Source organism: Eschrichtius robustus, chromosome 3, assembly GCF_028021215.1.
Source record: "Eschrichtius robustus isolate mEscRob2 chromosome 3, mEscRob2.pri, whole genome shotgun sequence".
NCBI lineage: Eukaryota > Metazoa > Chordata > Mammalia > Artiodactyla > Eschrichtiidae > Eschrichtius > Eschrichtius robustus.
This window is the reverse complement of record NC_090826.1, coordinates 106453888-106468796: the sequence shown is the minus strand read 5'-3', so window position 1 is coordinate 106468796 and position 14909 is coordinate 106453888. Positions and strand designations below refer to the sequence as shown.

Genomic DNA, 14909 nt, shown 5'->3' with positions numbered 1-14909 from the left:
GGAGCACTACGAACTATATAAAAACAAAACAAAACAAATAGCAACTTCCCTGGTCACCAAAAATAATGGCCCAGCCAGAAATAGCACTGTCAGAGACAGTTAAATGAGTTCCATGGCAAAACAACAGTTGAGCTGCACTGATGCTGGGAGCTCCCAAGGATTCCTAGGCTCCAAACTAGATTCTCCTACGGTTTGGCCCGACCAACAAGAGCAGGACTTGGTGTTGTTTGTTCACAACTGGTTCGACCCAGGAAGATTATTTGCTGAGCTTTTAGTATTCAGAAGGGAACGTGTCAATTTATGACCTTACCTATTTTTCTAGATTTTCATTAATTCTTTCTCCATCCTTCTCCAGGAAAGAAGGTGATTTCATAGGCACAATTAGGACTTTGTCTAGGCATAAGAGCTGAGTTCACAGTGATGCCATGAATAACCATGGTAGTAACAATAAGGCTTTGACCGAGAGTAGCAGGTGGTAGAGGGAGATAAAACCAGCTTGAACCCCATTCTATACTCTAGTGCTCCAGCCATGACAAAAAGCCTCCTGTTGCTGAACTTGCTCTCTGTTGCCTCTAGGACTTTTCACGGGTAGCAGTGTCAGCCTGGAAAGTCATTCCTCTTCAATTTCCATTCAGCTCTGACTTCACTATCTCCAACTAGCCTGTACGGATTTGAATTAGATATTACCTACTAAAGGAAGCCCATCTGACCCTAAAGTCTGGGTAAGGGCCCCTCCTGAGTGCCTCCACAGCATTGTAATGATTACATTCTGTTGTAATTGGCTAATCTGTACACTCCATGAGGGCAGGAACCATGTTTGCCTATCCATTATTGTATGTGCAGTGCTTAAGACATTATGTTGCACACAGTAAGCACTTTAGAAATATTTGTTGAATGATTAGATAAATAAAAGGAATGCACATTATTAAAAATTCAGATAATCCAAAATTTATAAAGAAGGTAAAAATCATGGCTAATCCTATCACCCAGACCTAATCACTTTAAATATTTTGGTATATATCCTTCCAGACATTTCTAGTTTTTCTCCCTCAAAAATGAGATCTTATAAATACTACGATATCGCTTATATGTGGAATCTAAAAAATACAACAAACTAGTGAATATAACATAAAAGAAGCAGACTCACAGACATAGGGAACAAACTAGTGGTTACCAGTGGGGAGGGAGGGGCAGTATAGGGGTGGGGGAGTGAAGGTACAAACTGTTGGGTGTAAGATAGGCTCAAGGATGTGCTGTATAACAAATAGCCAATATTTTTAATAATGGAAATGGAAAGTAACCTTTAAAAATTGTGTAAAAATAAAATTTTTTTAAAGAGATCTTATTTTATGTTATATTCAAATTGTTGTTATTGTTCTGCTGTTTAATCTTAAATTTGTTATTATTATTACAGACATCCTTCCAAGTCAGTACATTGTTCTGTGATGCTCTGTTGTATGTGTACCATGGCTGAAATAATCAATCCTTGCCTTGATGAGTAATAGATTGTTTCTAATATTTTATTAGTATAAAAACACTGAGACATTCATCCTTCAACACATACCTTTTCATACTTGATCACTGTGCATGTAAAAGCTAGAACAGGCCTGGCACATGGATTGTACCCATATACTGAGTAGATGAACAAACAAATGAATAAGGGGAGCAGCTGTACATAGAGTGGCATAATGAAATTGTGGCTAAGAGTTCAGGTTCTGGAATCGGTACACTTCTGTTAAAATCCCAGCTCTAGCACTTTCTAGCAATCACTAGTCTTTTCCTAGCTTCAGTGTCCCTCCCTGTACAAATGAAAATAATGGTTGTACCAACCTCAAAAGACTGTTTTCAGAACTGAATAAGATAATGCAAGTCAGGTGCATTCACAGAGGTCTGCACACTGTAGTACTCAATAAATATTAATTGGTATCATTATTTTTGTTATTTTAAAATTTTATCATTGGAATGGAAATTCCTCAAGTCCATAGGAAGAAAGACAGAGCTTCTCTTCATACAGTGAAGAGGAGAAGACAACAAGTTCTAATGAGGACACAGAGAGGAGACAACAAAAAATAAGAAGGATTATTCTCATTCAAGTGCCATTTTCTCTGTGGAAGTGATTGCTCTTTTCTGTGTTGGTAACCATACCTTCCAGAACTTTCAGGGTTGTTCAATTTTTGTAATTTCATTCTTTTTGATAAAGTTACTTTGTTAATTGTGTAACCAAATGTGAGCCAATATTTATAACTTTGTAAAGTTTACCTATACGTATGAATACAAATTAGAAAAAATGTTTTGTCCTAACATCTAGGTTTTAAAGACATACATTTGATTGGCAATTACTCTAATCTTGTGATCTCTTCCACTGGTGCCTTAGATGTTATTTAAATTAAATTTCGTGTAATTTAAATTTCTTATGTCCCTAATCAGAGTGTATGCTCTCTGAGAATCGTAACTCATATACACCTCTGCATCCTCTACAGCACTCAGACTCATTCCTTTTATTCATAGTTCTTAAGAAAAATGTGATTGATTTGATGCCTATTTTTGGCAGTGTTGCTTAGGAATGAAAATGTTGCCGAAGTTCTGTGGAATGACTGTGTGGAATCCCTCTGAAAAGTCATGTTTAACAAGAAAGAAAAAATCCTGTCCTTATGATTGCTGAAAGTTTCAGATTTATCTCCCCTTCCCTTCTCATCTAATAACTTTTTGAAAGTCTCAAGACACTAGTGAAACCAAAACCAGTATGCTTGGGGCACTGTGGTTTGAGGAACATAAATGCCATTTTCAAAAAAAAAAAGAAAGAAAGAAAATGTACTTCACCAGTAGCTTTCATTTTCCAAGGCTGTAATTAAAGAGAAACTCAAGAAGCACTTGAAATGGCTGGACCTAAAGGCAGAAGTGACATGACCCAGACTCACCTAAACTAGAACAGGAAACCCAGGCCGTGATAACTCAGATCTCCATAAAGGTAGAAAAGTCTCTTTTAGGACTCACTCCCCGCACCCCACCCCCCCAGACTTCAAGACCCAAGTGGAAAAATGTGCCAGGATGGGTGGGGCCTCAACAGGCTGACTCACCGTCGTTGGATTCAGACTGCCCAGAAAAGCTAGCTTCAGACTATAATTAAGCAAACATTGCAGCTGGTCTTGTTGGCATTTTCATGTGAAAGACAACATTATTAGAAAATGTGTAAACAGGGGAGGGCAGTGGAGGCCTCCTCTAGACCTTAAAGCCACAGACCCCTACCCTTTCCATGGCTTTTCTATATATAGCATTTGCCATTTTGATTCTCTGCATAAAACCAAATTGCACACATTGCGCTAATGTAACCTCTCCTTCTCTGAATGGTCCTCTCATTCCCCCAAGAACCTTGACTCCTGGAATTATCTTGGCTCTGCCACTTTATACCTGTAATAGCTTTCATCAAGTTCTTTGAGTCTTGGTCTCTTCACTCATATAATGGATGTAATATAATATCTAATATCTATCTCATAAGTTAGGAAAATGAACTGAAAAAGAGCTGAAATAAAATGGGTTAAATGTCTAAAAAGTGCCTAGTGTTTAATAAACACTCAATAAATATTATTATTAGCTATTATTATGATCTTCTTAATAAATCCTGTCAAATATTTCAAAAGGTCTCTGCTTTCTTTCTCTTACTTTACATTTATAATTTTATGATCCCAGTTTAGGTAGACAGTTATCTCCCTTTAAACTCACCATTAAAAATAAATGTACTTTTCCCACTTGGCTCTGTAGTACAATGGATAGCGCATTGGACTTCAAAAAATAAATGTATTTTTCCCGACTTCTCAGTTTCCTATCCTAACCAATTAATTAATATACCAATACCCTCTTTAGAATCATTTTACTTACTGTGAATACACTCAGTGAATACTGAAGTAGAAGCCAGGGGGAATATAAATCCAATATAACACCTAATCTTCAACACTTTTCAACAAATTTAGTTTAATTGATGAACATCTACTGAGCACTTACTATGTACCAGCATTTATGCTAGGTTCTAGAGACTAGAAAAAGGTGAACAAGAGGCTTTCCGCCTCTGAATTGCCTAGAGTCTGGGTATATATTTTGAGATTGGAGAATGAGCGGAGGCATCCTAAAAAGAAAAACAAATAAACAAAAAACTGAACCTGAACTGAAACTTGAAGGATGAGTAGGCTTTAACCAGGTAAAGAAGAGAAGAGAAAGATTATTCTAGGCAGCGGGAACAGCCAGAACAAAGGCTTGGAAGTATGAAACAACTTTGAATTGCAAGCAGTTCAGAATTAATGGAATAGAAAGCATGTGATGGAGAATACTGGGAGATAAAAGTGGATTTACAGTTTACCTAGGGAAGATAGAACTGCACTCTGTGCCCATCTAAACAGGAGGAGCTCATGATTCCAGGCCTATATGAGTCAGCACTTTTATTACCACCAACATAGAAAGTACTATTTTAGGTCACAAAAATGACGAGTATTCTCAGCACATTATGAGATGCTTGGTAAGTTCCTTTGTTACTCTTTGTGCCTTTATTTCCTGATTTGTAAACTGGTGTAATAATCATGCTTTCTTCACAGGGTTTCCATGAGCATTAAATGAGATGATACTGCACATACTTAGCACACTACTTGACACACAGAAAGTGATCAACACACGCTAGCTAGTGTTATCTATGTGCTGCTCTAGTCTCGCTCACCCCAGAGATGCTGGAGGTGGGGTGGGTGCTGTGATCAGTGAGAAAACATATAGGAAAGAATTTTCTCAACATATGACTATGGCCATTTGACATATGACTATGTAAAATGACCCAACAACCTTTCAGGATTTGTAATCATGGTACCTAAACTCCATGATCCTGAAAAAGTCACAATCTCTATGAGTTCTGGTTCCCTCACTTGAAAATAGGAACAGTGATGCTTGTTTCATGCAGGTTTGTAAAGACAAAATAAGGCAATTTATGAGAAGCACTTAATCCACTTCTCAAGTCTATAGTTCTGGAAAGAATAGAGATCACTCCATCAATGTATCTTTGGGGGGCGGGGCGAAGCGCCTTTAAAACAAAGCTGACAAGGTTTAAAAATTAATTAAATCATTCACTCATTCAAAAAGTACAAATGAAGCATACATACTAAGCAAAACTCTTTTATCATGGGGAACAATACCTATTAATTTACTTCTACCAGTATAAAGTTGAGTAGGCTCATCTGTGTCACTATTTCTGACCCCTTCCCCCTGCCTATCCTTCTCTAGCCTCACTCATACTGTTGGTCAGGGATACAGAATGCAAAAAAAGAAAAGGAAAGAAAACTATATCTTCAAAGCTCTGTTCCCTTTGCCCCTTCCTCCTGCACCAATATAGTGAAGAAAGATGCTGTCACTTTCACTTGTTAATTGACCAATGATGTATTTTCCATAATGTGCCAGTATTTACATTTTTAGTCTATTATCACTTACTCTGGAATCAAAGGCTCTTTTCCCTAGAATTTCCTACATCAACAAATATTTCAGAAGAAATCACATTAACTGATCAATTAATTTTTACTGATTAAGTATCTTTAATATTACTTCTTTCCTTGTTCTAAGTCTCCCTCCTTACCTCCCTTGACTAAGTCTGTTCAGGCTGCTTTAAGAAAATATCACAGACTGGGTAGCTTATAAACAACTGAAGTTTATTTCTCACAGTTCTGGAGGGTGGAAGTCAAAGATCATGGTGCCAGCCTGGTCAGGTGAGGGTTCTCTTCTGGGTCACAGAATTCTTGCATCCTCCATGGTGGAAGGGGCTAGGAATCTCTCTGGAGCCTCTTTCATAAGGCACTAATCTCATCCGTGAGGGCTCCACCCTCATGACTTAAGCACCTTCCAAAGGCCCCACCTCCCAATGCCATCACCTTTAGGGGTTAGTATCTCAACATATGAATTTTCAGGGAACACAAACATTCAGACCATAGCATCCCTCTAGCCCAGTCTCTTATCAGATCTATACATGAACATACTTCTCTTCCTTTCCCCCAAATTTCCCCTTTGTCTGGAATATTATAATCTCCTTCTCTAACCGGTAAAATCTAACTCAACTTTGAAGACCTCACTCAATGTGCAGCCCCATGAGAGGTGTTCTCTTGTAGGAGGCCCTTCTCTGTCCTTTAATAAAATTAAACATTCTCTCCCAAGATCTCAGAGTACACTGTCCTTATCTTTACCATAAGGACACATTATATTGTAAGTAATGCAATGTCTGTACTTCCCAATAGACTATTACTAAGGATAGGAATAGCATCTTATTTGAAGTGATCAAGTATTTGTTGCAGGGATAAGTGAAGTAAGGATGCCACCATGGTCTGAATGTGTCCCCCTCGCCCCCATTCATATGTTGAAATCCTAATCCTCAAAGATGATGGTACTGTATTAGGAGATGGGCCTTTGGGTTTCATGTCTTATAAAAGAAGCTGCAGAGAGATCCTTAGCCCCTTCTGCCATGTGAGAACATAGTGAAAAGGCATCAGCTATGAACCAGTAAGAGGGCCTTCACCAGAAGGTAACCCTGCTGGTGCCCTGATCTTGGACTTCCAGCCTCCAGCACTGTGAGAAATAAATTTCTGTTGTTTATAAGCTACCCAGTCTGAGTTATAGTAGCCTGAATGGACTAAGACAGATGGATTCCTGGCTGCCCAGCCCAGGCCTGTATCTCTTTGACATCTGCTTCATGCCCTGGAGGAGCCGACCTTTCTCTGGCACAAACCTTTAATATGTCCCTTTCCCCTTTCCGAGTACAGATCTCATCCTTTATCCCAAGGAATGCATGATTTAAACTTTAGAGAAAATATCATGTTATTTAGTGTTTTACCAGTTTTTAGGGTGGGACATTGGATTGTGTCACTCTCCCTCCTACATTTTTTTTTCTAACCAATGTTTCCTCTAATTTTCAAATCCTTTCATGGAGGTTCTTCATACAGCAGGTGCTATCATTCAAAGTCTACAGAATGGATGGATGGATGAATGGATGTAAGAATGAACAGACCTGTGAGCAGGTCACAGCTTGGTTTACTGACAATGACCATTCTGACAAATGCATGTGCTGTAGTCTCATTGTTATTTATATATCGCTTGACACATAGGGGAGAGACATGTAAAATATCTCTTATTGGCCTTTTCTCTGCATCCTACCTTGGTTTCTGTCAGTGGTTCCCAGCATCGAGGAGTAAGGACTAACCAGCGATATTAGACCTTATTGCTCAGAGAAAAAGACTTAGGACTCCACAGTTGAAAGTCAGCTGACCCCTGCTCATCACCCAGCTCAGCCCATTATTTTCCCTCTCCCACAGCACCTGGGCATTCATCTGAGCAGTGGAGGTGACACCCTTCATTTCTATGATCCAAATCACCTCTCCACCAAAAGGAACATGCAGGCAGACTGCCTTTCAGAGAGCACCCTCACAGCTTTGGGGAGTGCCGCAGCTCTGCTCACCCTTTCTGCACTGCAGTAGATGCAAAAGGGGGAAAAGAGGAAGGGGTTGGGTGGTACTGCCCCCACTCCTACCACCAGCACCACAGCTGTTCAGAGGGTTAGTCTTCAAAACTGCTTAATATTCCTGCAAACTCTTTGTCTTTTTTTAAAAAAACGGTATCCATGACAACTCTGAGCACAAAAACCAAGAGTAGGCTGTTTAAATTCTCAGGCACACATTATATGGAATATATTCTTTGTCCACAGGAATGTCTGGTAGGATGTACATTAGGTCCTAGTGAAACATTTCTATTTACAAATTGAAAGAAGACAGGGTAAACGCATGTCAACACTGCTTTATTAACCTTTTTTTGAAAATGGAATTTTTATTTTATATAACAAAAGCTGTCAATTCAAGAATGAAAGAAACCCACACATCTCAGGGCATTTTTACACAGTATACATGTGTGTCCTGATTCCTGGGCAACCCCCAGGGGGCACCAAAGAGCTGTTTCCTTTTTTAGCACACAGGGATGTAAGAAATCCTGGGTGCTCTTTCCAGGCCGTAGATAGGTTCCAGCAGGTAGGTTCCAGTAGATAGGTTCTATTGTGCAGACTTCCTTGGATCAAACCAGGGCACAGGGAGCTGGGGGCCTGTATTACATTGTCAGTAATTTGGCTTTTGGCCAAATCTAAGGATCAACCTATCAAGATGCAGAGCACTTCAAGAGTTAAATCAGGAGTTTCAAGCAACAATGCCGGATTCTTGTTGAGAAGCAAATGGCTGTGGCTGAGCCACCTCATGCTGCAGACGGTATCCAGATATCCAGAGTGGTCCAAGCCAGCAGCAGAGCATATAATGCCAGCCGACTGACTAGGTCTCCTGGGCTCACTATGGCCCACCTACAGATTCCCAGGGTGCCATTTAAACTTCCTACATTTATCTGAGAAGTAAACCAGGGGTAAAAATGTTAAGCAGAAATAGTGGTACAGGCAATTGCCCATGAACCACAGTGCTCAGCATATAGTTAACAGTGCATAAGCTTATTGGGATAAATGCTATTGAAAGAGACAACATTTTGATAAGAATACCCATAATCCAAGCTAAACTATGGGTCATATTTTTATAAGACACCACTATCCCCTGATACTCCTTCTAACTGGGATAACAATTATCCACCCATGTGACTTACCCTCTCAAAGTCTCGAAGAGCCTGGGTCTGCACCTGAAGGGGTCTTTCAAATGATCTCAAGGAATGCCCAAAGGGGACCTTCTCACCACTTCTCCAGGTCTGTGACTGCGCTGGAGGGCCTCGATCTTTGGTGTCACTAAGAAAAGCTGCCAGTGAAACAGAACAACAGAAAATTTTATATAATAGTGGCATTATGATCATCCCAACCTGCATGTTCCAGCAGAATTTGGTTTCTGCAAAAAAAGAACCAGTTCTAGGCCACAGAGAAGCAGTTCACATACAGTAGCCTGTGGTAGATCATATTAGTAGTGGTCCCCAGCGCAGCACCCTAGGTTATGTCCACATGCCTTTGTCATGTGATGTTCCTTCTCCTGCCATCAAGAAGTGGGGTTTATTTCTCTACCCCTTGAATCTGGGTTGGCTTAGTGACTTGCTTTGACCTAGAGAATGTGATGAAAATGCTGCTGTTGGATGCGTTCAGGAGACTAGGCCTTGAGAGGCCCTGCATTTCTGTCCTTGCCTTCCTAAAACCCCAAGGCCACCTTGCTGTGAAGAAGCCCAGACTACCTTCCTGGGGGAGGAAAGGCCAAGTACAGGGGGAATGAAGATGCCAGTCACCACTGCCAGACACTTGAGAAAGGCTGTCTTGGACCCTCAGTCCCAGTCAAGCTGTCAGATTGTAGAAACAATAAATGCTGGAGAGGGTGTGGAGAAAAGGGAACCCTCTTGCACTGTTGGTGGGAATGTAAATTGATAGAGCCACTGTGGAGAACAGTACGGAGGTTCCTTAAAAAACTAAAAATAGAACTACCATATGACCCAGAAATCCCACTACTGGGCATATACCCTGAGAAAACCATAATTCAAAAAGATACATGTACCACAATATTCATTGCAGCACTATTTACAATAGCCAGGACATGGAAGCAACCTAAATGTCCACTGACAGATGAATGGATAAAGAAGATGTGGCACATATATACAATGGAATATTACTCAGCCATAAAAAGGAACAAAACTGAGTTATTTGTAATGAGGTGGATGGACCTAGAGTCTGTCATACAGAGTGAAGTAAGTCAGAAAGAGAAAAACAAATACTATATGCTAACGCATATGTTTGGAATCTAAAAAAACGGTACTGATGAAGCTAGGGGCAGGGCAGGAATAAAGATGCAGATGTAGAGAATGGACTTGAGGACACGGGGGGCGGGAAGGGGAAGCTGGGACAAAGTGAGAGAGTAGCAGTGACGTATATACACTACCAAAGGTAAAATGGATGGCTGTTGGGAAGCTGCTGCAGAGCACAGGGAGATCAGCTCGATGCTTTGTGACCACCTAGAGGGGTGGGATAGGGAGGGTGGGAGGGAGGCTCAAGAGGGAAGGGATATGGGGATATATGTATACGTATAGCTGATTCACTTTGTTATACAGCAGAAGCTAACACGCCATTGTAAAGCAATTATACTCCAATAAAGACATAAAAAAAAAAAGCTGTCAGATTATTTGAGTGATGGCAGTTATTTGAGTGATCCCAAGTGAGACCAACAGAAGAAATGCCCAGTTTGCTAACATCCAGGATTGTGAGAAATAATAAACCATTGTTGTTTTAAGCCTTGAGTGGGCAAACTTTTTCTTAAAGGGCCTGATAGTAAATATTTTAGGCTCATGGGCATCGACTCTGTCACAGCTACTCAACTCTGACCTGATAGCTCAAAGAAGATGCAGAAAATATGTTAGTGAATGAGCATGACTGTGCTTTTATAAAACTTTGCTTACAAATACTGGCAATTGGGCCTATGGGCTGCAGTTTGCTGACCCCTGTTTTAAGCCACTAAGTTTTAGTAATTAATTAATTAATTTTTAACATCTTTATTGGGTATAATTGCTTAACATTGTTGTGTTAGTTGCTGCTGTATAACAAAGTGAATCAGCTATACGTATTTAAGCCACTACGTTTTAGAGTGGTGTGTCACATGACCAAAGATAACTGAAATAGCTTTATTTGAAATAAAAAATCAAGTTACTAGCTAAGAAGTATTTCTACAAAATCTCTCTACAGAGAATCTTTTAGGTTATTGTATAGGAATAATTTCATTTATAGTTACTGCAACCAGTGAAATAGACTGATGTGATTATTACACTCATTTAACTAATGAGTAAATAAAGGTTGAGCAAGTTTGTTTGCCCAAGATTACATTGCAAAAAGTGGCAGAACCAATCCCACGTTCCTTCCGTTCAAACTTCTTAGCAGAATGCTAATACTGTGTTATTTTAGCAGGGAAGGGGATTGTAACAGGCCTGAGAGTCAGGGAAAAACAGGCAAAGGGGAAGAGACACAGTCTTTCCATTAACCAAAGGAAGCACTGCCCTGGGAGAAGCTAGCGAAGGCTAAGCTGCTACTCACCCTAGGCCTGCCTTGGAGAAGTAACACTGTGAAAGAATAAGAAATCAGGGCTTCCTTCAAGCATGGTACGCAAATGACCTCCGATTGAGGTGGGCTTGGGGTTGTAGACTCAGGCAGAAGACATAGAAAAATACATCTTTCTTGGCTGACAGTAAGAAGCAATGCACCTTTATTACTGAACAAATATTTTTTTTTTTTTAATCAGAAAGAATGACAGGCATGGCAACACACTGAGATCCATAGACAGTGTCAGTGCAAGTGAGAGTGAAATGGGCTCTAGGTGACTCTGTGCCCCACTGAGGAAAAGTTAACTAGACATAGACACATGGGCAAACGCGATCTGAAAGGGCCAAGAAGAAAAATATCATAATATGCTCTTTTTCTGTCCTTTCTTTTTCTTTTCTTTTTTCCCCCTTTTTCTTTTCTCTTTCCTTCCTTCCTCCCTCGTATATTCTTATCTCCTTTGTCGAAAATTAATGGACCACATAGGCATGGGCACCAAAAGCAAAGGCAACAAAAGCAAAAATAAACAAGTGGGACTACATCAAACTAAAAAGCTTCTGTTCAGCAAAGGAAACCATCAATAGAATGAAAGGGCAACCTATGGGATGGGAGAATATATGCCTCCCTCCCTCCTTCCCTCTTTTCTCTTTCTTTCTACAGACTTTCCAGAAGGAATGCAAGAAAAAGTCCCCAGATGCTTCAATCAACTTCTCAGAATTTTTTTTTAAATGCTTATTGATGGGGTTCAATCCCTGGTCAGGGAACTAAGATCCCACAAGCCACAGCGCACGGCCAAAAAAAAAAAAAAAAAAACAGAAGAGCATTCCCTGTTTAAAAAAAAAAAGAAGAAAGACAAAAGGGTCAAGAAGATGATGACAAGGAGAAATATGAAGAAGATGAAGATTAAAAAGAAAATAATGATGATAAATAGTGTGGTTCCAGGGCAGGTTTTTTCTTGTCTGGAAGTATTTAACTACTCATTACATAACCAATTTTAAAGAAAAAAAAGGGGGGGGGGGTGCGGAATGTAAGGCCATATGATTTATATGATTTGTTTTTAAACTGGACACTGTACAGTGTCTATTCATGTTTGTAAAAATAACATACTATCAAGTGTGTCTTTAGATAGCCCTATCCTTAATGGTATTTTCAATAGCCACTAACGTTGCCTGATTGAGTACATGGGTTTAAATTAGCACAGAAATTTAAAGCAGGTTTTATTGGTACACAGCACAAATTAATTACAGATAGAGTTGGGTATTTTCCCATTTTCAATTGTCTTTGATTCAGCTTGTTCAAAATAATTGTTGTTCTGTTACTTGTATACCACACTGTGATTGCAAATTAATAATAATAATAGTAGTAATAGTAATGGTTTTGTTGATAACCTGATATTTCTAAGTAAATGCAAATGTTTTAATTAAAATAAGTTAGAAAAAAATGATTTCTTCCACATTTAGGTGACATTAAATAGGCGATTAAATGGAAGAAAATTTGAGAAAACAACAATACATTACAGTTAGATTCACAGGATATGGTACAAAGATAAGAGCCTTTGAAGATTGGATATGGACACAACGAAAATGTTAAAGAAAAAAAAGATTGGTTATGAATCCTGACCACTTGCTAATTGTGGGAATTTAGGCAAATCTCTTAATTTTGCTGAGCATCATTGCCTCTGTAAAAATGGGTATAATAATGCTTACCTCACAGAGCATTTATATGGATTAAATGAAATAATCAGTGAAAGTACCCAACCTAATATCTTGCGTATAGTAGGCATTTTCTTCATTCCCCTTCCATTTTGCCCTAGTCCTTCAATTTTTACCTCAAAATGGAGACTCTTGATGCTCAAAATGAGTATGGTAGGCCTGTAGAATTTATAGATTTCACATACACAATTACAAAGGCTAACTTTAATTAAGAATCTGCCTGCCAATGCAGGGGACACGGGTTTGGGAAGATCCCACATGCCACGGAGCAACCAAGCCCGCAAGCCACAACTGCTGAAGCCTGCATGCCACAACTACTGAAGCTCGTGCGCCTAGAGCCCATGTTCCACAACAAGAGAAGCCACAGCAATGAGAAGCCCGTGCACCACAACAAAGAGTAGCCCCCGCCTGACGCAACTAGAGAAAGCCCGCGCATAGCAATGAAGACCCAATGCAGCGAAAAATAAATAAATAAATTTTTTAAAAATTTAAAAATTAAAAAAAAAGTATGAAGAGTTCACATAAGTATTTCAGTTATGATTTACTGCACTGTGCTGGGAAGGTGGGGAATTATATACTACATGCCATGGTGACATTAAAGGGTCTATAATTTAAGGGAATTATGATCAGCAGGAGACCAAGAATTTGGCAAAGCAAGGCCCACAACCTCCTTACCTGCTGCATGACTTGTTCTAGGTACCATCTCCCCATCATCTTCTGCAAAATAATCTCTGTGGAGAGAAACACATCGTTAATTAATGAGATACCACCCCACACAGTGTCCAATCCCTGGGTGGCAAGACATCTATTTTTATTTATTTCTCCACAGTCATTAAGCTAGTACTATGTATCAGGGACAGTGTTAAGTGCTGGAAAGACAAAGACAAACCCCACAGGAAGGGTTTCTATCCTCAGTAGGTATTTGTAGAGACAGCCATTGGACAAACAGTTCCACAAGCACTGAATTACTATTGTAGCAAGTGCTATGAAGGAATATGCAGAGTAACTTAACTAGTAGAGAGACTCAGAGAAACTCAGAGAAAAGAGCACTTAAACTGAGATGAAGAGAATGTCAGCCAGATGAAAAATGGGAACAGAAGAGTGTTCCATCATGAGGGAACAGCAAGGACCCTGAGTCAGGGAGGAACTTGGCCTGTTAGAGGAACAGAGAAAGCCAATGTTGCAGCCAGACCATGCAGGGCCCTGAGGGATGGGGTAAGGATATGAGTTTTATGTGCAGGTCAATGGGAAAACACTGAAGGATTTTAAATGAGGGAATGAATGGTAAGTGACCAGATTTAGACTTTAGATCATTCTGGCTGTTGAGTGACACTGTGTAGAGGGAACAAAAGTAGATGGGGATAGCAAGAAGTTGTGATAGTTTTAACTAAGGGATAGGATAGGAGAAATGGAGAGAAGCAAAAAAAAAAAAAAAAAAAAAAAAATCAAGATATGTTTAGGAAGTAGAATTGACCTAGAAAACTTGGAAAACAGACAAAGTCTATTAATGGAAATGTTAAAAACACCACGATGCAGTAGCCAGAGGTGTATCTGTCCAGCACAGTGAAGGCCACCATTCCTAGCACAGAAGGGGAAAAAAAGTCTCAAAATGTATTAACAAATACTTGTGAAGCACCTACTATGGTTTTAGGCACCAGTTTTAAGCTCCACAAATGTAGCAGTGAACAAAACAGACCAAAATGCCTGCACTCATGGAACTAATATTATAGTAAAAGGAAACAAAAAAGCAAAATGTACAGCAGCAATTGGGGAGAGATACTATAAAAAATTAATGTAGGGAATAGAGGTAGGGAATCCTGGAGCTATGGGGAGGAGGAGGGGATTGCAATTTTCAGGAGGCAAAGTTTCTCTGAGAAGCAATAATATGAGTATTTGGGCAGAGTCTTCTAAGCAGGGGACATCAAATGCAAAGGCTCTTAGGAGGGAGCATGCCAGAGCAGTTTTTGAACAACAAGGAGGCCAGTGTGGCTGGGCAGACTGAGAAGCAGGAGGTGTGGTGAAGGAAATAATAGGAAAGTTGGGCAGAGGGCAGATTATATAAAGCCTTTGGGACATTGAGAGAAATTTAGTCACTGGAGTCTTGTGAGTCAAAAAAAGCGGTGAACTGAGTGACGAATGTTTTAAAAGTT

At 39.7% G+C, this 14909-nt stretch overlaps 1 protein-coding gene across 1 annotated transcript in view; it reads right to left on the bottom strand.

Annotated features, from left to right (window-relative positions):
* The window catches only part of LOC137762554 (myomegalin-like), a 99838-nt gene that overhangs the window by 41604 nt on the left and 43325 nt on the right, over nt 1-14909 (bottom strand). Inside the window, exons 2-3 of the mRNA XM_068540617.1 lie at nt 13435-13490; nt 8641-8786 (exon numbers count right to left, since the gene is read on the bottom strand). Of these exons, the coding sequence (XP_068396718.1) occupies nt 8641-8786; nt 13435-13490 (202 nt within the window). The remainder of the gene's footprint in view (nt 1-8640; nt 8787-13434; nt 13491-14909) is intronic.